This window comes from Aquarana catesbeiana, linkage group LG03 (genome assembly GCF_042186555.1).
Source record: "Aquarana catesbeiana isolate 2022-GZ linkage group LG03, ASM4218655v1, whole genome shotgun sequence".
Lineage (NCBI taxonomy): Eukaryota > Metazoa > Chordata > Amphibia > Anura > Ranidae > Aquarana > Aquarana catesbeiana.
Window position 1 is genome coordinate 319216896 of NC_133326.1, and position 23161 is coordinate 319240056.

At 44.2% G+C, this 23161-nt stretch overlaps 2 protein-coding genes across 2 annotated transcripts in view; one reads left to right on the plus strand and one right to left on the minus strand.

Annotated features, from left to right (window-relative positions):
* TCP11L2 (t-complex 11 like 2) overlaps positions 1-23161 on the plus strand; it is a 97954-nt gene that overhangs the window by 26661 nt on the left and 48132 nt on the right. The gene's annotated exons all lie outside the window — the stretch shown is intronic.
* On the minus strand, positions 16055-22149 carry LOC141132223 (uncharacterized). The gene is made up of 3 exons (XM_073620393.1): positions 22125-22149; positions 20753-20908; positions 16055-18160 (listed from the first exon to the last, which is right to left on the minus strand). Exons 2-3 carry the CDS (start codon positions 20762-20764, stop codon positions 16208-16210), a joined length of 1965 nt encoding a protein of 654 aa, XP_073476494.1. The 5' UTR covers positions 20765-20908; positions 22125-22149; the 3' UTR covers positions 16055-16207.

A 23161-nucleotide genomic window follows, 5' to 3' on the forward strand; every position in this document is an offset into this window, starting at 1 on the left:
TATGGCAAAATATAAAATATTCCATGGACTCAACATCAGCAAATATCTTGGGGCGTCTGCTTTCCAAAAAGGGGTAATTTGGGGGGGTTTTGAACTGTCCTGGCATTTTATGCACAACATTTAGAAGCTTACGTCACATATCACCCACTCTTCTAACCACTTGAAGACAAAGCCCTTTCTGACACTTTTTTTTTATATATATATTACAAAATATTTTTTTTTTTTTTGCAAGAAAATTACTTTGAACCCCCAAACATTATATATTTTTTTAAAGCAAAGGCCCTACAGATTAAAATGGTGGGTGTTGCAATTTATTTTTCACACAGTATTTGCGCAGCGATTTTTCAAACGCAATATTTTTTTGAAAAAACACACTTTTTTAAATTTTAATGCATTATATATATTGCCCAAATGTTTGATGAAATAAAAAAGATGATCTTATGCCGAGTAATTTGGATAAAAAACACGACAAATGTGCAGCGGCGACAAACTACATACATTTTTAAAATCCTTTGAAAGCCTTTACAGGTTACCACTTTAGATTTACAGAGGAGGTCTACTGCGAAAATTACTGCCCTCAATCTGACCTTCGTGGTGATACCTCACATGCATGATGCAATTGCTGTTTACCTATGACACCAGTCCAACGCTTGCGTTCGCCTTTGCACGTAAGCACGGGGGGGGGGGGGGGGGGGGGGGGGGACAGGAGTGCTTTTTTTTTATTATTATTTATTTTGCTTTTTAATTTTTATTTTTAAACTGTTCCTTTCATTTTTTTTTAAATCATTTTTATTGTTATCTAAGGGAATGTAAATATCACCTGTGATAGCAATAGTTAGTGACAGGTACTCTTTTTTGAAAAAATTGGGATCTTTTAGACGCTAGATCTCTCCTCTGCCCTCAAAGCATCTGACCACACCAAGATCGGTGTGATAAAATGCTTTCCCAATGGCGCTGTTTATATCCGGTGAAACCTAAGTCATGAAATGCTCGTAGCTTAAGGTTTCTTAAGCCATAGAGATGATCAGAGCCGTTCTGGTCTCTGATCAGCTCTATGGTCAGCTGGCGTGTAAAAACAGTCTAGAGGCTAATTAGCCGCTAGGATTGCTTTTAAATGAAAGCCAACCGCTGGCTGAAAAGAATAATACCAAGATGATACCTAACCCTGGCTGTAATGTACCTGGTAGTTGAGCCTGACTGGTGGAAGGAGACCTCTCTTAAACGCTGGTTCAGGAGCCGCTGGAAGTGGGAACAGTGGTCTCCTGAGCACAGTGGGTAGGAGGGCCTGATGTAGGTTCCAGCAGAAGCAGACACCGGAACTGGAAGGATGTCCCTCAGGGATGGCTGAATCGCGGATGCAGGCAACTGGTGCAGGCCGGAGGGCAGGCGGACAGATGCGATGATAGCAGCTGGAAGCAAACAAGCAGGCTGGAAGCAGCGTCACAGGACACAGGGAAACAAGGTCAGACAGTCCGTGTTGGCAGGAGATCAGGCAGGTATAAACAGGAGGGATGATCCAAGGATAGTCAGACAGGCAGGAGTTCGGCAACAGGTAACAGAATAAGCAAGGTCAGGCAAGCCGGGTCGGGTTTGGAGACTGGAGAGTGGTCAGACGTAGCCGGGTCAATAGCAAACAATCAGCAGGCAGATACAGGAACTTTCAGGTGCAGAGCTGCAGACGAACAGCACCTGACATGAGCACCTGTGACTCTTTTAAAGGCCCCTTGGCGCCAAACGGCGCTAGCGCGAACGGGCGCGCACCCGCGAACGCGCGGACCTGACATTGCCCCCTCCCAACGGGCAGCCTCCGGATGCCCAGATGACTTTTCTTTTCCGGATGGGCAGAGAAAAAGGCACGAATCAAACGTTTGGCATGAATATTACAGTCAGGTTCCCAGGAGTTGTTTTCCGGACCATACCCCTTCCATTTAATTAAAAACTGTACTTGCCCAGACCTCTTTCTGCAGTCAAGGATGGATTCCACTTCATACTCCTCACTGCCGTCCACCAGAACTGGTTCAGGGACCCTGGTGCCCCTATCAGGAAAAGGGTTATCTACAGCAGGCTTTAAGAGTGACACGTGAAACACAGGGTGTATCTTAAGTGAGTCAGGTAAGCATAATTCATAAGATACCTCGTTAATTTTCCTTTTCACTGGGAAAGGCCCAATAAATTTAGGAGCAAGCTTCTTGGAAGGACATGTCAATCTAATATTATTGGTAGACAGCCATACCTTGTCGCCAAGCTGAAGGTCTAGATCTCCTCTTCTTTTCTGATCAAAGAACCTCTTATTGTCCGCTTGCGCCTTGGATACCGCTTCCTGCAAGATCCGATTATTACTGTTGAGGAATTGCACTGTGTCCTGGACCGCTGGAACTGGGGATTCTGAAAGAAAATCTGGTAAAAAAGATGCATGAAACCCATAATTGGCAAAGAAAGGGGATTGACCGGTGGCAGAGTGACTAGCATTGTTATAAGCGAATTCCGCTAGGGGCAGCAGGGACACCCAATCATCTTGCACAAAAGATGTAAAACACCTAATGTACTGCTCCAGAGTCTGATTTGTCCTTTCAGTTTGCCCATTTGTTTGGGGGTGGTATGCCGAGGACAGAGCTAGTTCAATTTTCAGGTTTTCACAGAGGGCTTTCCAAAAACGTGAAGTAAACTGTACCCCCCTATCAGACACTATATTTGCAGGAATTCCATGTAACCTGACAATTTCCTTAATGAACACACGGGCCGTCTCCACAGCAGAAGGTGTTCCCTTTAGGGGCACGAAGTGGGCCATTTTGGATAGTCGGTCAACGACCACAAGGATTGCTGAACATCCCTCAGAACATGGCAATTCAACTATAAAGTCCATTGCTATCATCCTCCAGGGCCTATCTGGTATAGGCAATGGTCTTAGTAGTCCCCAAGCTCTGTTTCTGGGAGTTTTATTCTGGATGCAGACAGAGCAGGAGTTAACATATCTTTTGCAAAATTCCTTTAAGTTGGGCCACCAAAAGGTGCGCTGCACCAAGTCAAGGGTCTTACGGACCCCAAAATGTCCTGCAAGTGGGTGGTCATGCAAGAGTGTTAGTACCTTGACTCGGACGTTCTCTGGTACAAAAATTTGACTTCCCCTCCATAATAGTCCATCTTGAGACGTTAAAGAGGACCCCTGAAGACTTGAAGGTTCTGGGGATGCTTCTCTGATCATGGATAGAAGATCTGTCTGAAGGAGAAGAAAACTATTTGCCGGCAGAATAGTGTCAGGTACAGAAGAGTCCTTAGGATTATCAAACATGCGCGACAGCGCATCTGGCTTTACATTCTTGGATCCCGGCCGGTAGGTTATATGGAAGCAAAACCGTGTAAAGAATAGAGCCCAACGGGCCTGTCTGGGTTTTAGTCTCTTAGCAGATCTTAAATATTCCAGATTCTTGTGATCCGTATAAATTAGTACTGGATGGACTGCACCTTCAAGCAAATATCTCCATTCTTCCAAGGCTGTCTTGATAGCAAGTAACTCCCGGTCCCCCACATCGTAGTTCCGTTCAGCCGGTGAAAGTTTCCTAGAGAAGAACCCTACAGGATGCATCAGGTCCTTGTTGCCTTGTCGTTGGGAAATAATAGCACCCACAGCTACTTCGGAGGCATCAACCTCTAGGATAAAGGGCAAAGATGGGTCAGGATGACTAAGGATCGGAGCCGACGTAAAACGCCTCTTTAATTCTTCAAAAGCCTCTTGAGCTTCCGAGTTCCAGTGGAAACGAAGATTCTGCTTGGTAAGCTGTGTAATGGGGGAGATGATGGTAGAGAATCCCCTGATAAACTTCCTGTAAAAGTTTGCAAATCCGATGAAGCGTTGCACGCCCTTCTTGTCCACGGGTGCTGGCCATTCTAATACAGCAGACACTTTCTGAGGGTCCATTTTGCCGGTGGGGGAAATGACCAACCCCAGAAACTGAATCTCCCTTTGTTCAAATTCGCACTTCTCCGCCTTGGCATACAATCTGTGCAGGCGGAGTCGGGCCAGGACTTTACGGACATGTTCTCTATGTTGCTCGAGAGAACTGGAGAAAATTAAAATATCGTCCAGGTAGACAATTAGGAAGATGTCCAGGAAATCCTTAAACACATCATTGACCAGATGCTGAAAGGTGGCAGGAGCATTGCAAAGGCCGAAGGGCATGACTAAATATTCATAGTGTCCAAAACGGGTCCGGAAGGCCGTCTTCCATTCATCCCCGGACCGAATGCGGACCAGATTGTAGGCTCCTCTCAAATCCAATTTGGTAAAGATGATGGCGGACCTTAATTTTTGAAACAGTTTGGGTATTAGGGGCAATACTCAAAAAAAAAATACCCACAGGCAAACAAGGTCAGACAGTCCAGGTATAAACAGGAGGGATGATCCAAGGATAGTCAGACAGGCAGGAGTTCGGCAACAGGTAACAGAATAAGCAAGGTCAGGCAAGCCGGGTCGGGTTTGGAGACTGGAGAGTGGTCAGACGTAGCCGGGTCAATAGCAAACAATCAGCAGGCAGATACAGGAACTTTCAGGTGCAGAGCTGCAGACGAACAGCACCTGACATGAGCACCTGTGACTCTTTTAAAGGCCCCTTGGCGCCAAACGGCGCTAGCGCGAACAGGCGCGCGTGCGCACGCGCGTACGGGCGCACGCGAAAGCGCGCCGGCGCCCCCTGGTGGGGAATTTAGCTGAATTCGCCTAGAAACATTTCTTGTGGACCTGCGTGCACGCAGATTCACCCGACGACTGCTGACATGTCCCTGACACTGGCATCATTCTGGTATAACTACTCAAAGTCCAGCAACATACCAATACGTCTCTGGTCCTTGTTGGGCATACATTGTAATGTTCTTTTTTTCATGCAGCCTGTGGGCTGAACGAAAAAAAGAGATTGATTGGTGGGTATGCCCACCATTAGAATACCACCCTTCATCCACCCACTTCTAATGATGGGCATACATGCACCTTTTTTTTAACTGTGGTGGTGAAATCACCTCCTACAGCTCTGGAGTCGCTGATTTACGTATCGTGGGAGTAAACGCTGTTGCTGTCAAGATAAATAAATCAGTGCTGCAGCTGAATGGCCTAAAAAATATATGCCGAAGCATGGGGGCAATCCACCCCTAATGTTAGGAGCAAATCGCTTCTCCGCCCCTCCCCCCATGCTTCGGCATATATGCTCTTTTTTTTATCTGTGGTGGTGAAATCACCTCCAACATCGCTGGAGTCACGGCTTTACGTATCGTGGGAGCAAACACTGTTGCTGTCAAGATAAATAAATCAGTGCTGCAGCTGAATGGCATTCAGCATTTTTTAACGCAATCTGTGCCTAAAAAAATATATCCCGAAGCATGGGGGCAATCCACCCCTAATGTTAGGAGCAAATCGCTCCTCCACCCCTGCCCCCGTGCTTCAGCATATATGCTCTTTTTTTTAACTGCGGTGGTGAAATCACCTCCGACAACGCTGGAGTCAGGGCTTTACGCATCGTGGGAGCAAACGCTGTTGCTGTCAAAATAAATAAATCAGTGCTGCTGCTGAATGGCCTTAAAAAAATATGCTGAAGCATAGGGGCAATCCGCCCCTAATGTTAGGAGCAAATCACACCTCCACCCCTGCCCCCATGCTTCGGCATATATGCTCTTTTTTTAACTGTGGTGGTGAAATCACCTCCGACAGCACTGGCGTCATGGCTTTACGTATCATGGGAGCAAACGCTGTTGCTGTCCAGATAAATAAATCAGTGCTGCAGCTGAATGGCGTATCTGCTAAGCAAATAATGGTTAACAATAAAACAAAGTAACATTACAGTATAACAGTAAGACTTACCATACCTGCAAAGCAAATACAATAAAACATCTTGGCTGATCCCGCTAACACTGTGTTTTTGGGAACCCTAAACTGCTGGGGACGTTAGTATAGATCTGATCAGATATCGATCCGTTCAGATACTATACTACTAAGGGAGGTGTATGGTGTGTGCATGGGTGTTAGCGCTACTGGCACTAATCTACCGCTGCCTAGGGCAACGCAGATCTGACACTGAAACCTAACTGATATCACCCGCCTGGTAATCAGGGGGTTAAACACCTATTTAGGTTTTTATACGGCAGGTGCCTTGACGTTATAAAAAAAAAAAACAAACTAACCAGTGTCACCCGTGACACTAATACAGTGATCCCCGGTGATGTAAAGCTACGACGCTTCGTGCAGCCGGGCTAACCTGCCGCAGTATAACTGCGGCGGCTGGTCCGGAACTGGTTAATACAAGAAAGGACTTTGCTCACTTTGGAAACTGCAGCTTGGCATTGCATGCTATTATTGAGCTTATGATCTACTAAAAACCCCAAATCCTTCTCCACTATGGATTCCCCTAGTTGTACTCCCCCTAGTTTGTATGATACATGCATATTCTTGCCCCCAAGTTATGCCCCCAAGTGCATAACTTTACATTTATCTACATTAACCACTTCAGCCCGAAAGGATTTACCCCCTTCCTGACCAGAGCACTTTTTACAATTTGGCACTGCGTCGCTTTAACTGCTAATGCTGTACCCAAACAAAATTTGCGTCCTTTTCTTCCCACAAATAGAGCCTTCTTTTCATGGTATTTGATCACCTCTGGGGTTTTTATTTTTTGCGCTATAAACGGAAAAAGACCGAAAATTTTGAAAAAAAATGATATTTTCTCATTTTTGTTATAAAAAAAATCCAATAAACTCAATTTTAGTCATACATTTAGGCCAAAATGTATTCGGCCGCATGTCTTTGGTAAAGAAAATGTCAATAAGAGTATATTTATTGGTTTGCGCAAAAGTTATAGTGTCTACAAACTAGGGTACATTTTCTGGAATTTACACAGCTTTTAGTTTATGACTGCCTATGTCATTTCTTGAGGTGCTAAAATGGCAGGGCAGTACAAAGTAGACACCCCAAGGAAATTGCTGAGAGGCATGTTGAGCCCATTGAATATTATTTTTTTTTGTCCCAAGTGATTGAATAATGACAAAAAAAAAAAAATAATTTACAAAAAGTTGTTACTAAATGATATATTGCTCACACATAATACATTTAGCTGCTTCTCCTGAGTATGGGGATACCACATGTGTGGGACTTTTTGGGAGCCTAGCCGCGTACGGGGCCCTGAAAACCAAGCACCGCCTTCAGGATTTCTAAGGGCGTAAATTTTTGATTTCACTCCTCACTACCTTTCACAGTTTTGAAGGCCATAAAATGCCAAGATGGCACAAAACCCCCCAAATGACCCCATTTTGGAAAGTAGACACCCCAAGCTATTTGCTGAGAGGCATGTTAAGTCCATGGAATATTTTATATTTTGACACAAGTTGCGGGAAAGTGACAATTTTTTTTTATTTTTTTTCTGCACAAAGTTGTCACTAAATGATATATTGCTCAAACATGCCATGGGCATATGTGGAATTACACCCCAAAATACATTCTGCTGCTTCTCCTGAGTACAGGGATACCACATGTGTGGGACTTTATGGGAGCCTAGCTGCATACGGGGCTCCGAAAACCAATCACCGCCTTCAAGATTTCTAAGGGCGTACATTTTTGATTCACTCCTCACTACCTATCACAGTTTCGAAGGCCATAAAATGCCAAGATAGCACAACCCCCCCCCCAAATGACCCCATTTTGGAAAGTAGACACCCCAAGCTATTTGCTGAGAGGCATGGTGAGTATTTTGCAGCTCTCGTTTGTTTTTGAAAATGAAGAAAGACAAGAAAAAAACATTTTTTTTTCTTTTTTCAATTTTCAAAACTTTGTGACAAAAAGTGAGGTCTGCAAAATACTCACTATACCTCTCAGCAAATAGCTTGGGGTGTCTACTTTCCAAAATGGGGTCTTTGGGGGGGGGGGGGGTTTGTGCCACCTGAGCATTCCATGGCCTCCGAAACTGTGATAGGCAGTGAACAGTGAAATCAAAAATGTACGCCCTTAGAAAGCCTGAAGGCGGTGCTTGGTTTTCGGGGTCCCCTACGCGGCTAGGCTCCCAAAAAGTCTCACACATGTGGTATCCCCGTACTCAGAAGAAGCAACAGAATGTATTTTGGGGTGTAATTTCACATATTCCCATGGCATGTTTGAGAAATATATCATTTAGTGACAACTTTGTTCCAAAAAAAAAAAAAAATTGTCTTTTACCCGCAACTTGTGTCACAATATAAAATATTCCATGGACTCGACATGCCTCTCAGCAAATAGCTTGGGGTGTCTACTTTCCAAAATGGGGTCGTTTGGGGGGGGGTTGAACTGTCCTGGCATTTTATGCACAACATTTAGAAGCTTATGTCACACACCACCCACTCTTCTAACCACTTGAAGACAAAGCCCTTTCTGACACTTTTTGTTTACATGAAAAAATATTTTTTTTGCAAGTCAAAATTACTTTGAACCCCCAAACATTATATATTTTTTTAAAGAAAATGCCCTACAGATTAAAATGTTGGGTGTTTAATTTTTTTTTTTTTTCATACAGTATTTGCGCAGCGATTTTTCAAACGCATTTTCTTGGGAAAAAAACACACTTTTTTAAATTTTAATGCACTAAAACACACTATATTGCCCAAATGTTTGATGCAATAAAAAAGATGATCTTAGGCCGAGTACATGGATACCAAACATGACATGCTTTAAAATTGCGCACAAACGTTCAGTGGCGACAAACTAAATACATTTTAAAATGCCTTTAAAAGCCTTTACAGGTTACCACTTTAGATTTACAGAGGAGGTCTACTGCTAAAATTACTGCCCTCGATCTGACCTTCGCGGTGATACCTCACATGCATGGTGCAATTGCTGTTTACATTTGACGCCAGACCGACGCTTGCGTTCACCTTTGCGCGAGAGCAGGGGGGGACAGGGGTGCTTTTTTTTTTTTTTTTTTTTTTTTTTTTTTTTCTTTATTATTTTTTTGCTTTTTTATCTTATTTTTAAACTGTTTCTTTCATTTTTTTTAATCATTTTTATTGTTATCTCAGGGAATGTAAATATCCCCTATGATAGCAATAGGTAGTGACAGGTACTCTTTTTTGAAAAAACTGGGGTCTATTAGACCCTAGATCTCTCCTCTGCCCTCAAAGCATCTGACCACACCAAGATCTGTGTGATAAAATGCTTTCCAAATTTCCCAATGGCGCTGTTTACATCCGGCGAAATCTAAGTCATGAAATGCTCGTGGCTTCCGGTTTCTTAGAGATGTTTGGAGCCACTGGTCTCTGATCAGCTCTATGGTCAGCTGGCTGAATCACCGGTTGCATTCTCAGGTTCCCTGTTGGGACAGGAGAGCCAGAGAAAAACATGGAAGACGGTGGGGGGGGGCATTCCCTCCCACTGCTTGTAAAAGCAGTCTAGAGGCTAATTAGCCACTAGGATTGCTTTTACATGAAAGCCGACCGCTGTCTGAAAAGAATGATACCAAGATGATACCTAAACCTGCAGGCATCATTCTGGTATAACCACTCAAAGTCCAGCAACATACCAGTACGTTGCTGGTCCTTGTTGGGCATATATTGTAAACTTTTTTTTTCATGCAGCCTGTGGGCTGAAGGAAAAAAAAGAGATTGATTGGTGGGTATGCCCACCATTAGAATACCTCCCTTCATCCACCCACTTCTAATGATGGGCATACATGCACCATATATATATGCCGAAGCATGGGGGGCATCCTCCCGCAAAAGTTAGGAGCAAATCGCTCCTCCGCCCTCTGCTGCCCCCATGCTTCGGCATATATGCTGAAGTATGTAACTGTGGTGGTGAAATCACCTCCGACAGCGATGGAGTCACGGCTTTATGTATCGTGGGAGCAAACGCTGTTGCTGTCAAGATAAATAAATCCGCGCTGCAACTGAATGGCGTACCTGCTAAGCAAATGATGGTTAACAATAAAACAAAGTAACATTACAGTATAACAGTAAGACTTACCATACCTGCAAAGCAAATACAAAAAAAAACATAGTAAAAAATAAAACATTTAACGCAACCTGTGCCTAAAATATATATATGCCGAAGCATGGGGGCATCCTCCCACAAAAGGTAGGAGCAAATCGCTCCTCCACCCACTGCTGCCCCCACGCTTCGGCATATATGCTGAAGTATGTAACTGTGGTGGTGAAATCACCTCCGACACCGCTGGAGTCACGGCTTTATATATCGTGGGAGCAAACGCTGTTGCTGTCAAGATAAATAAATCCGCTCTGCAGCTGAATGGCGTACCTGAAAACAAAAAAAATGGTTACCAATAAAACACAGTAAACAGTAAAGTATAAAAAAATTGCATATCTGAAAAGCAAACATGGTAAAACATAATAACAATAAAACATTGCAGAATAGAATACAGTAAAAAAGAGCAGAACAATAGAGAGAGAATAGAGAGAGAGAGAGAACAATAAAACGACACTTTTTTTGGTTTCTTTATTTTATATATTTTTTTGTGTTTTTATTTTTTTTTACTTTTTTTTTTTCACTTTTTTTTTTCACTTTTTTTTAGTAACTTTAACTTTTGTAACTGGTACCAGGTTCGGGTCTCTCAAAATGCGATGGCATCTTGGGAGGCCCTGTGAAAGTGTGTCCTAGTCTGTGCAGTGCTGTACCCTACGCTAATACTCAATTAGTGAATGGTAGCGTTCAAAACATTCACCAATGCATAGACCAGGAGTGTCAAGAGAGGAGGGACAATAATATCGGGTGTCACGCCTATATCCGCGCTTGCTGCAGACACGACATCTTCTTTGGGGGGCTCGTTGGGTAGGGGTACTCGGGAGGACATAAGGAAAATGCCTCTCATGCAGCCGGCTTACTGCATTTGGTTGGGGAAGGTGAGGTGGAGCTCTGTCTGGAAACAGAAAGGCTCTGACGATCTCTTCCTGGAATTTAAGGAAGGATCCAGTCCGTCCTGAAGCTCTGTATAGCACAAGAGCGTTCAGCAAAGCCAATTGAAATAAATAAACAGACACTTTCTTGTACCAGCGTCTGGCCTTACGGGCAACTAGGTACGGCGCCAACAACTGGTCGTTGAGGTCCACCCCTCCCATATTTTGGTTATATTCGTGGACACAGAGGGGTTTCTCCACAACACCAGTCGCCGTAGTAATTTGAACCGTCATGTCTGCATGAAGGGAGGTAAGAACGAAAACATTCTTATTATCCCTCCACTTCATAGCGAGCAAGTTATTACACTTGAAGCAGGCTCTCTCCCCCCGCCTAAGACGGGAATCTACAAGCCGCTGGGGTAAGCCCCGGCGATTAGGTTGCACGGTGCCACATGCTCCAATCTGTTGATCAAAAAGGTGACTAAAAAGTGGTACGCTCGTGTAATAATTGTCCACGTACAAGTGGTACCCCTTTACGAATAAGGGTGACACCAAGTCCCACACAATCTTGCCAGCGCTTACTATGTAGTCAGGGCAGTTTGTCGGCTCTACGTGACTATCTTTGCCCATAAAACTACATGTATAGCCTGTGGCCCTTTCACAGAGCTTGTACATCTTGACCCCGTATCTGGCACGCTTGCTGGGAAGGTACTGTTTGAATGACAAGCGGCCAGAAAATTTAATCAGGGACTCATCAACGCAGACAACTTGATGGGGAGTAAACAAGTCTGCAAAATGCTGGTTGAAGTGGTTTACGAGGGGCCGAATTTTGTAGAGCCGATCGTATTCAGGGTCTCCACGAGGACGACAGAGTTCATTGTTGTTGAAGTGCATGAACCGCAAAATCTGCTCGTATGGAGGCAGAGAACAAGGGCATATGGAATTGGGTCAGTGGACCAATATGACCGCAACTCACTCTTTTTAGTTATGCCCATGTTAAGGGGAAAGGCCCAGAAAGAGCTTAAATTCGGAGACCGTAATTGGTCTCCAATCTCTGGCAAGGGAGGACTGGGGAATAGTGGCGATGTGTTGACCAGCCTATAAATTGCTCTGGTCCACAATAGATCTATAGAGATCTTCGGTGAAAAACAGCGAATAAAAATCCAGTGGCGTAAAATCAACTGTTTCCACCTGAATGCCGGGTTGGCCAGTGAATGGGGGAAGTACGGGTGCTGCAAAAGTGGTGAGTTCCCAGTTCGGATTGGCGAATGCAGCAGGAAGGGCACTATGGGCACGACGGGCCTGTGTTTGTCTTCTTGGCGGCAGCGGGACACTACTAGTGCTTGCCACCTCGCCAGCTTGAACTGCACTTATGGGACACGCCACGTCACCACGTGATACTGGATGTACGACCAGGGTGTACTAGGCCGCTGGTGCTTGCCAGTTCACCAGAAGGAATAGCGGCGCTAGTACTGCTCTGCTCCATACGAGGGACCTGCGGTTCTTGCACATCAAGGACAGCAGAAGAAGTTTGGGGTCTGGTACGCCTGACCTTGGCAGGGACCACAACTCCGTTGTCAGAGCTATCTGTCATGGAGTCGCTGTCCTCTACAGGATCATATTCTGAGCCTGAATCTGACAGATGAGTGACTTCCTCTTCACTATCTGTCATGCTCAGAAACGTGTAGGCCTCTTCACTAGTGTACCTTCAATTTGCCATTTTGGGCTCTAAATTTAGTGGTACACTAGTGAGACTCACAGGCAAAAAAGCTCCTGACTGTTAGTGACTGTATCAAAACGCTACCAACAAAAACTGTTAGCGATCGCAGGGATCAGGCCTGACTCTGCGAACGCTGCAGTTATGTGTGTTTAGTGTTTTGTAAGTGACAGTGATCGATCGATACTGCACTTGGGTGGGCTGGGCAGGGCTGGGCCGAGGGGCAAAACGCAGGTGCTAGCGGGTATCTGGGCTGATCCCGCTAACACTGTTTATGGGAACCCTAAACTGCTGGGGATGCTAGTATAGATCTGATCGGATCAGATATTGATCCGTTCAGATACTATAGCAGTAAGGGAGGTGTATGCTGCGTGCGTGCATGGGTGTTAGCGGTACTGGCGCTAACCTGACGCTGCCTGGGGCGACGCAGACCTTATCTGACCCTAAAAACGTAACTTATATCACCGCCGGGCAATTAGGGGGTTAAACCTTTATTAGGTAATAAAGGGCGGGTGCCCTAAAACTATAATAAACAAACTAACTAACCAGCGTCACCCGTAACAGTTATACGGTGATCACTGGTGAAAGGGTTAACTAGGGGGCAATCAGGGGGTGAAAAGTGTGCCTAGTGTGTTCTACTGAAAGTGTAGTGTTGGTGCACTTACTTGGATGTCTTCTCTCCTCGGCGCCGGAACGAAAAGACCGACTCGAGGAGAGATGACATCACTTCCTCTGCCTCTGTTTACATTACAGAGGCAGAGGAATGATTTCATTGGCCGGGAGCGATCCCGAGAGGGTGGCCACAAATGGATGGCCTCCCCCTCACCTCTGATCGCCGGGGGAGAAATACCGACCGCCTCAGGCAGCGGGGGGGGGGGGGGGGGGGGGTCCGATTGTACCTTTACGTACCTGTACATTACTTTGCCTGCCCGTGCCATTCTGCCGACGTATATCGTCGCGAGGCGGTCGGCAACTGGTTAAACCTAATTTTTCACATAGTTGCCAATTTAGAGATTGGCTTGTAAAATGGAGACATCCTGTAAGGACGTTATTCATTGCATAGCTTGGTGTCATCTGCAAAGACAGAAATGGTACTTTTAATCCCAGACCCTATATCATTTATAAAGATATTAAAAAGTAAGGCTCCCAACACTGAACCTTGGGGTACACCACTGATAACCTTAGCCCATTCAGAGTAAGAATAATTAACCACTACTCTCTGAATTTGTTTTTTAGCCAGTTTTCTATCCATTTACAAATTGATCTTTCCAAGCCTGTAGACTTCACCTTACATAGGTCACTGGGTGCCAAAGTCCATCCAAATGTGCATGCTCATGCCCATGAGCATGCCCCCCTCTCTCACCCCTCTCTGGGAGAAGGAGAGAGACCTTTTCTTTCCCCCCTCTCTTTCTATGTCCCCCCCCCATCCCTCCCCCATCTCTCATGTCCATGAGCACATCCCCCTCTCTCACCCCTCTCCTCCCCCATTCCCCTAGGGGGAAGGAGAGAGACCTTCCTTTCTACCCTCTCTTTCTATCTTTTTCCCCCCTTACACCCCCGTCTCTCACGCCCATGAGCACGTCCCCCTCTCTCACCCCTCTCCTCCCCCATTCCCATAGGGGGAAGGAGAGAGTCCTTCCTTTCCACCCTATCTTTCTATCTTTCCCCCCCCCCTTACCTCCCCCTCTGTCTGTCACGCCCATGAGCATGTCCCCCTCTCTCACTCCTCTCCTCCCCCATTCCCCAGGAAAGAAGGAGAGAGACCTTTCTTTCTCTCTTTCTATCTTTTTCCCCCTTACCTCCCCCTCTGTCTCTCACTCCCATGAGCACGTCCCCCTCTCTGACCCCTCTCCTCCCCCATTCTCCCAGGGGGAAGGAGAGAGACATTTCCTTTATCCCCTCTCTTTCTATCTTTTTCCCCCTTAGTCTCCCCCTACTCTCTCCCTCTCCTCCAACTATCACCCCCCTCATTCTCTTCACATTACTCATCTCTTTTTTTCTTCAGCCCCCTTCTTGGTTCTTCTCCATTTAGCCTCTTCTCTCATGCGATCTTCTCTCTGCCGCATTCACTGTTCTCTTAATTTTTTATCCCTTCTTTTTGCCTCTTCCTCTTTCAATTTGTCCTCCCTTTTCTGTACCTCTTTTTCCCTTCTCTTTTGTTCTTCTCACTTTTCCTCTTCTTTTCTCCATTTAGCCTCCTCTCTCTTAGGTAAGGGGGGGGATAGAAAGAGAGGGTGGAAAGGAAGGTCTCTCTCCTTTCCCCTAGGGGAATAAGGGAGGAGAGGAGTGAGAGAGGGGGACATGCTCATGGGCATGAGAAACAGAGGGGGAGGTAAGGGAGGGAGATAGAGAGGGTGGAAAGGAAGGTCTCTCTCCTTCCCCCTAGGGTAATAGGGGAGGAGAGGGGGACCTGCTCTTGGGCGTGAGAGACCCCCCCCGTCTCTCACACCCATGAGCACATGCCCCTCTCTCACTCCTCTCCTCCCCCATTCCCCAGGGAAGAAGGAGAGAGACCTTCCTTTCTCTCTCTCTTTCTATCTTTTCCCTCTCACCTCCCCATCTGTCTCTCACTCCCCCTCTCTAACCCCTCTCCTCCCCCATTCTCCCAGGGGGAAGGAGAGAGACCTTCCTTTCTCCCCTCTCTTTCTATCTTTTTCCCCCTTACTCTCCCACCACTCTCTCCCTCTCCTCCAACTATCACCCCCCTCATTCTCTTCACATTACTCATTTCTTTTTTTCTTCAGCCCCCTTTTCTCGGCTCTTCTCCATTTAGCCTCTTCTCTCATGCGATCTTCTCTATGCTGCATCCACTGTTCTCTTAATCTTTTATCCTTTCTTTTTGCCTCCTCCTCTTTCAATTTGTCCTCCCTTTTCTGTACCTCTTTTTCCCATCTTTTCAGTTTTTCTCTCCTCTCCTCTGCTCTTTTACAATTATCCTCCTCTCTCTTGCGATCTTCTTCCAGCTGCTTCTTCTGTGCTGCTTTTCTGTTTTCTTCCCATCTTCTCGCCTGCTCAGCTCTGAATTTATCCATCCTTCTCTGTTCCTCTTTTTCCCTTCTCTTTCATTCTTCTTGCTTCTCCTCTTCTTTTCTCCATTTAGCCTCCTCTCTCTTAGGTAAGGGGGGGAAATAGAAAGAGAGGATGGAAAGGAAGGTCTCTCTCCTTCCCCCTAGGGGAATGGGGGAGGAGAGGAGTGAGAGAGGGGGACGTGCTCATGGGCATGAGAGACAGAGGGGGAGGTAAGGGGGGGGTAGAAAGAGAGGGTGGAAAGGAAAGTCTCTCTCCTTCCCCCTAGGGGAATGGGGGAGGAGAGGGGTGAGAGAGGGGGACGTGCTCATGGGCATGAGAGACCCCCCCGTCTCTCACGCCCATGAGCACGTCCCCCTCTCTCACTCCTCTCCTCCCCCATTCCCCAGGGAAGGAGAGGAGACCTTCCTTTCTCTCTCTCTCTTTCAATCTTTTTCCCCCTTACCTCCCCCTCTGTCTCTCACTCCCATGAGCACGCCCCCTTCTCTAACCCCTCTCCTCCCCCATTTTCCCAGGGGGAAGGAGAGAGACCTCCCTTTCTCCCCTCTATATCGTTTTCCCCCTTACTCTCTCCCTCTCCTCCAACTATCACCCCCCTCATTCTCTTTTACATTACTTTTTTTCTTCAGCCCCCTCTTTCTCGGTTCTTCTCCATTTAGCCTCTTCTCTGATGCGATCTTCTCTATGCTGCATGAACTGTTTTCTTAATCTTTTATCCCTTGTTTTTGCCTCCTCCTCTTTCAATTGGTCCTCCCTTTTCTGTACCTCTTTTTCCCATCTTTTCCGTTTTTCTCTCCTCTCTTCTGCTATTTTACATTTATCCTCCTCTCTCTTGCGATCTTCTTCCAGCTGCTTCTCATGTGCTGCTTTTCTGTTTTCCCATCTTCTCGCCTGCTCAGCTCTGAATTTGTCCATCCTTCTCTGTTCCTCTTTTTCCCTTCTCTTTCGTTCTTCTCGCTTCTCCTCTTCTTTTCTCCATTTAGCCTCCTCTCTCTTGCGATCTTCTTCTATCTGCTTCTCCTCTTTTGCTTTTTTGTTCTCCCATATTTTTTTCTGCTTATCTCTGAGTCTGTCCATGATTTTCTTTTTCTCTTCTTCCCTTCTCCTCCGTTCTTCTCTCTTTTCCTCTGCTCTTCTCCATTTAGCCTCCTCTCTCTTGCGATCTTCTTCCAGCCTGTTCTCCTCTGCTGTTTTTCTGTTTTCCCATCCTTTTGTCTGCTTATCTCTGAGTCTGTCTATTGTTATCTGTTCCCTTTCTTCCTCTCTCTTCCGTTCCTCTCTCTTCTCCTCTGCTTTTCTGCATTTAAGATCCTCTTTCTTGCGATCTTCCTCCAGCAACTTCTCCTCTTCTTCTTTATTGTTTTCCCATTTTCCCGCCTCCCCATTTATGATTCTGTCCAGCCTTCTCTGATCTTCTTCTTCCCTTCTCTTCTGTATTTCTCTATTCTCCTCTGCTTTTCTCCATTCAGCTTCTTCCCTCTTGTAATCTTCTTGCAGCCTCTCCTGCTCTAGTCTTTGCATCTCCTCTTCTCTTTTTCTGATTTTCCATCTTTCCGCCTCCTCAGCTCTTAATTTTTCCTCCCTTCTCTGTTCCTCCTCTTCCTTTCTCTTCTGTTCTTCTCTTGTCTTTCTCAAATTAGCTTCCTCCCTCTCAAAATCTTCTTCCAGCTGCTTCTTCTCATCTCTTTTTTTCTTTTCCCATTTGGGCCACTCCTCGTCTCTGAATTTTTCCTTCCTTCTCAGTTCCTCTACTTCCTTTCTTATTTGTTCTTTTCTCCTCTCCTCTGCATTTTTCCATTGAGCTTCCTCCCTCTTGCGATCATCTTCCAGATGCTTCTTCTCTTCTCTTTTTTTCTTTTCCCATTTGCGCTGCTCCTCATCTCTCATTTTTTCCATCATTCTCTGTTCCTCTTCTTCCTTTCTCTTCTGTTCTTTTCTTATCTCTCCTGCTTTTCTCCAAGTAGCTTCTTCATACTTGTAATACCCATCAAGCTGCTTCTTTTCTGCTCCTATGCTGTTTTTCCATTTTTTCGCCTCCTCATTTATGAGTTTTTTCTCCCTTCTCTGTTCCTCCTTTTCCTTTCTCTTCTGTTCATCTATCTTCTCCTCTGCTTTTATCCAATTGGCTTCCTCCCCCTTGCGAACTGCTTCCAGCAGCTTCTTCTCTTCTCTTTTTTTGTTTTCCCATTTTCTCGCCTCCTCCTCTCTGCGTTTTTCCTCCCTTTGCTGTTCCTCTTTTTCCTCTCGCTTCTGTTTTTCTCTCTCCTCCTCTGCTTTTCTCCAATTGGCTTCCTCCCTCTTGCGAACTGCTTCCAGCAGCTTCTTCTCTTCTGCTTTTTTGATTTCCCATTTTTTCTCCTCCTCCTCTCTGAATTGTTCCTTCCTTCTCTGTTCCTCCTTTTCCTTTCTCCTCTGTTCTTTAGCCCTCGCCTCTGCTTTTCTCTGTTTCTCTTTAGCCTCCTCTCTCTTGCGTTCTTCTTCCAACCACTTCTCCTTTGCATTCCTTACTTTTTCCCATTTGCTCGCCTCATCAACTCTCCTATAGTTGATGGTTTTCATTTTTCCCTATGAATGAAAAGAAGAAGTTCAGCCTAAATTCATATTTAAAAGTTGCGTAACATTGGCATTTATTTGGATTTTGTTTTGTATGGTTTATTATATGATTGTGAAGTTCCTGGAAAAAAATGTTTTTATTTTATCTTCATTACATCAAGTGTATGTAAACCCATATTCTGTGTCTATGTTTGGCATCGTTCCTCACTGTATACAGTTTTCCTAAAGTGTATGTAAAGCCACAACCTTTTGTTATAATTTTAGATAGTATAGGGAAGGGTTAAAACCCCTATGGAGTTTTTTTTTTTTTCTGTGTTCAGGAGATTTCTCATCACTTCTTGTCCTAGAGATGCAACAGGAAATTTGAGGAAATCTCTCTAAAATTAATGTAATTTCCCCAGACTTACACTAAATATGCTGCTCATAGCATGCAATACAGATAAAAAATAGACATGGCAAATATACATGGTATAATAAATCGATTGAAAGACAAATGTAATAGAGACAAGTAACTGTTGGCATCTAGTGGCACGCATTTCCTGGCATTACAGCCTTTCATCAGGAGTGTTATGAATCAATCAAGCAAATGAACCACCAGCTGATTCAAGGCTACTGTATACTCCCATTCCCAGGGAGGGGCCCCGTTAACGTCATGCCTGATTGGCCAATCTGTACAAGAGAGGTGGGGAGGGGATTCCCAGCTGGTGGTTCATTTGCTTGATTCAATCACAAGGAAGCACACCCTGATCCCACACACAGGTTATCCACTTTGCTGGGAGATCAGCCATCCTTTTTTGGTATGTTTTTTGTTTTGTTTTTTTCTCCCCTTACTTAGTTTTATTTCACATATACCCCCTCATGTAGTCCCCTTGCGGGAACACATAGACATTTTTGCCCCATTACTTTTACAATTTTACACACTTAACTAATCCCTTTTTTGACACATTTTTTCTAGGAATATTATGCACCTTTGGTGTACACATAGTCTATTGGATCACGCTGTGACCACTGTATTGGGCTCCGGGCGCTGATCCCCGTCCTTGGAGGGTTCCCCTGTTTCAACCCCGGGGGGGGAGACATCATGCCTCTTACCCCAGTCTTCCTTGGCGGATACCGGACTTGGCCTTGAGGCTGTATAGTAAGTATACCAATCTATCTCCACCTTGTTGGGATATAATTCCCCTGTCCTCCCTTATTCTAAGGGCATTATCATTAACCCCTCTTCATTTCATTCCTAGTATATTACTAGGAATTAAACGCGTAGAGTGTCACTAGATGCCAACGGTTACTTGTCTCTATTACATTTGTCTTTCCATCGATTTATTATACCATGTATATTTGCCATTGTAGCGTTACATATGGCGACCCATCACATTTTGCTACCTGCTGGAGTGCACATGCGCGACGCCGCCATATGCGTTCCAACACTTTTACGACAAAACTCCACCCCTGAGTCCAAGTTCAAGCCCCACCATCCAAGTGGACATAGAGTTAGATTATAATTATGCTGAGCAAAGCAAGGCCGTGCCCGAAGCGTGGTGAGCAGAGGGAGGCCATGCCCGAAGCGTGGCGAGCGGTGTGGAGTTTTGTTGTAAAAGCGTTGGAACGCATATGGCAGCGTCGTGCATTCGCACTCCAGCGCGTAGCGAAATGTGATGGGTCGCCATATGTGACGCTACACCATCTCTATTTTTTATCTGTATTGCATGCTATGAGTAGCATATTTAGTGTAAGTCTGGTGACTACCTATCTATTTGATACAAAATATCTAATATGTATTTTAGATTGTAATAAATCATGTACTGTAATTTCATTTTTATGTTGTCATTTTCTCTTAAAAATGGCGTACCCTCATTTAAAGTCCCACAAACTCCTCCTTTCTATCTACTAAATCAGGGATGGAGGCCGCCATGTGTTTCATATAGTGTATGTCAGGTCACGTCCATTTACTGTAATGTAATTTCCATCTTAATTGTCACAGGATTAGGTGTCCCCATTGGAAGACTTTACCTCACCAATTGCTCCAAATTTTTGAATTACCACTCCTAAGCGGCAACACAAATAGCAATAACAACTAAACACAGTGTCTAAATTCTCACCACTCTATACAAAAATTATAAACGCCTTCACATACAATTTTAAAGGACAATTAAAGTCAAGCACAAAAATGGAATATGTTGCAGTTAGATAGTCCTTAGATGTAATGGCTGCTTTAGTTTTCATTATTTTCAGTAAGTACAGAAAGTACCCGCTGACCTGTCAAAAAATGCTGTGAATAGACAGCATTATCAAAGTTATCTTTATTCTGTAAACTGCTAATTTTCCCATCTCCCATGTAATCGGAATAAACAAAGGCAGACATGTTTGTAGTCCTGCCTGGGTGGCAGCGATGACTTCTTACATAGATACAGTGGAGGAGTGAGCATAGCCACCCAGGGACAGGAAATGCGTTCTTCACAGGAAGTGAAAATGTAGCGAAAAAGTCTAAAAATTAAAACGAATGTGTCCATATTAGGTCAATAATGTCAAAAGCCTTCCTTCTCCTTTGTGTATGTGCAGTTGTTGAGTCAAATAAGAATAGTGAATAAATATATAGATACTTACTGAATAGGTCATCTTGAAATTTGTCTCCGAAAACTCCAAATAAAATCAGATGCCCTTTAAGATGATGAATACGTTTACCAAATGTCTACCAAATATAAACCAACGTCTACCAAACGACGAATTTCTCAAATCTCAAAAAGTTGTCAGCCACAAAATCTGTAAAGATAGAAAAAGACAATATTTAGTAATACATTCTTGTAACTAGATATCACACAAAGTCATTGACCATAACTACAACTAATGGCAAACATTAGACAACTACTGAACAAGAGCCATGGGCAAAGGCAATAACGTCTTATGATTTCAACAGATTTTTAATCCCTTTTCCTTTAAAGAGCCGCTGACCACCTATGATGATGGGATCATTTGTTTAAAAGTTGGGGGTGTGGTGGGGGGGGGGGTATAGAGTGCCAGTAAACACCAATGATTGTGGGATTAATTCTTTCCTTTATATAATATAATAATAATATATTTTATATATATGTGTGTGTGTGTGTGTGTGTGTGTGTGTAAATATATATATATAATTTATTTGGGTATAGTGTTGCATGACTAATTGTCACTCAAACTGTCACAGCACTGAAAACTAATAAATGGCCTGGTAATGAAGGTAAAGTAATTCCCAATAATATACTAGATAGAACCAGTGATGTCACTGCAGGGCTCAGAATATAAAGGGAAAAGTCTGGCATTATTCTTTTTATGCTATTTGCAGTTTAGAACATGGTTAGCAGCCCTGCCAAAATTTTACTGCCCTTCCCCCACGGCGGAATGACCCTTTCACTTCCTTAGTGCAGGCTTTTCTACATTGGCTATGGCTGCTTTCTAAGGAAAACATACTATAGGACTATTCCCAGCTTTGGATATCATGTACCGGCTTGCAGATGATTTAAACTAAAAGGTCAGTTGGAATCTAAAAATAGTTCAAATCACAGACTTGGCTGCTCCGCCCCCTTTTCTCCAATTAACTAATGTAATGTAATGCAGTAATTGATCTAATGTAATGATGTCATTTGTGAAATTAAGGTTATGAATGTTATGAATTACTGTGATAATGCAATGATGTTATTAATTAATATAATTAATGTAATTAGTGTTATGTAATTGAAAGAGAAATTGCCATATTGCAATAAATAATATTTTATGGAGGCTTTGCTACATAGACTATGACTGTTTTCTAAGGAGAACATAATATAGGATTATGCCCAGCTTTGTTTTTTGTTTATTTTTGGCTTGCAGGTGATTTAAACTGAAGTCAGTTGGGCTCTAAAAATAATTCAAATCACAAATCTGCCTTCCCTGCCCCCCCTTTCTCTATAGAAACACACACATATTCTAAAATTTGTGCAGAGCAATGCAAAGCATGACCTACCTCCTCACACTCCCAGCAACAACTGACCGTTTCTGCCACTCACCTCTACTATATCCTCTGCCTTGCACTATGATGTCATTGTGGAATCTTGGCATGTGTCCAAGACAATACCATATATGGGCAAAGCCTTATATGGGCAAAGGAACTGTTGACTCCATGTCACCTGTGCAGTGCAATGGGGATATCTATGTAACTGGTGTAATTAATGTAATATAATGCAGTAATTGATGTAATATAATGATGTCATTTGTGAAATTAATGTTATGAATGTTATGAATTACTGTGATAATGCAATGATGTTATTAATTAATATAATTAATGTAAATAGTGTAATGTAATTGAAAGAGAAATTGCCATGAATTATGCCCAGCTTTGTTTTTTTCAGGCTTGCAGGTGATTTAAACTGAACAGTCAGTCGGGTCTACCAGACCAGCCGATTGGCTCTTGCTGTTTCCAATCACAGCGGGAGTGGGGCGGTGGCGGCGCGCCTGCACACCCCAGACCCAGAAGTGCAATGCACAGGAGAACTGCCTTACCGCCCTATATACAGTACATATTTGGCAAGCGGTTAAAAAGGAGCACCAATATCAATCTCAACCCAAGTATTAAAGTCAGAAGTCCAGTATTTGATAATATGACAATGTGCATTTGAATTTGCTAGAAATTTGACTATTTTAGGAAAAGTCAATCCCCCCCTTCCCCGCATGTCTGCATAGATCAGTGATGGTGAACCTTGGCACCCCAGAGGTTTTGGAACTACATTTCCCATGATGCTCATGCACTGTGCAGTCTAGTGGAGCATCATGGGAAATGTCGTTCCAAAACCTCTGGGGTGCCAAGGTTTGCCATCACTGGCATAGATCAATGCAGTTGCGCGTGGAAAACAATGTGCTGTTTACACCATAACACTGAGCATATGTGTGTTGTGCAAAAATGTGTCCTGTCTGCATTTTTATGCAGCGCACCAAAGCTGCAATGCACAGAGTTGTATGAAGTGTCATTTTGTGCCACTTCAATTAAGTAAAAAAAAAATGTAT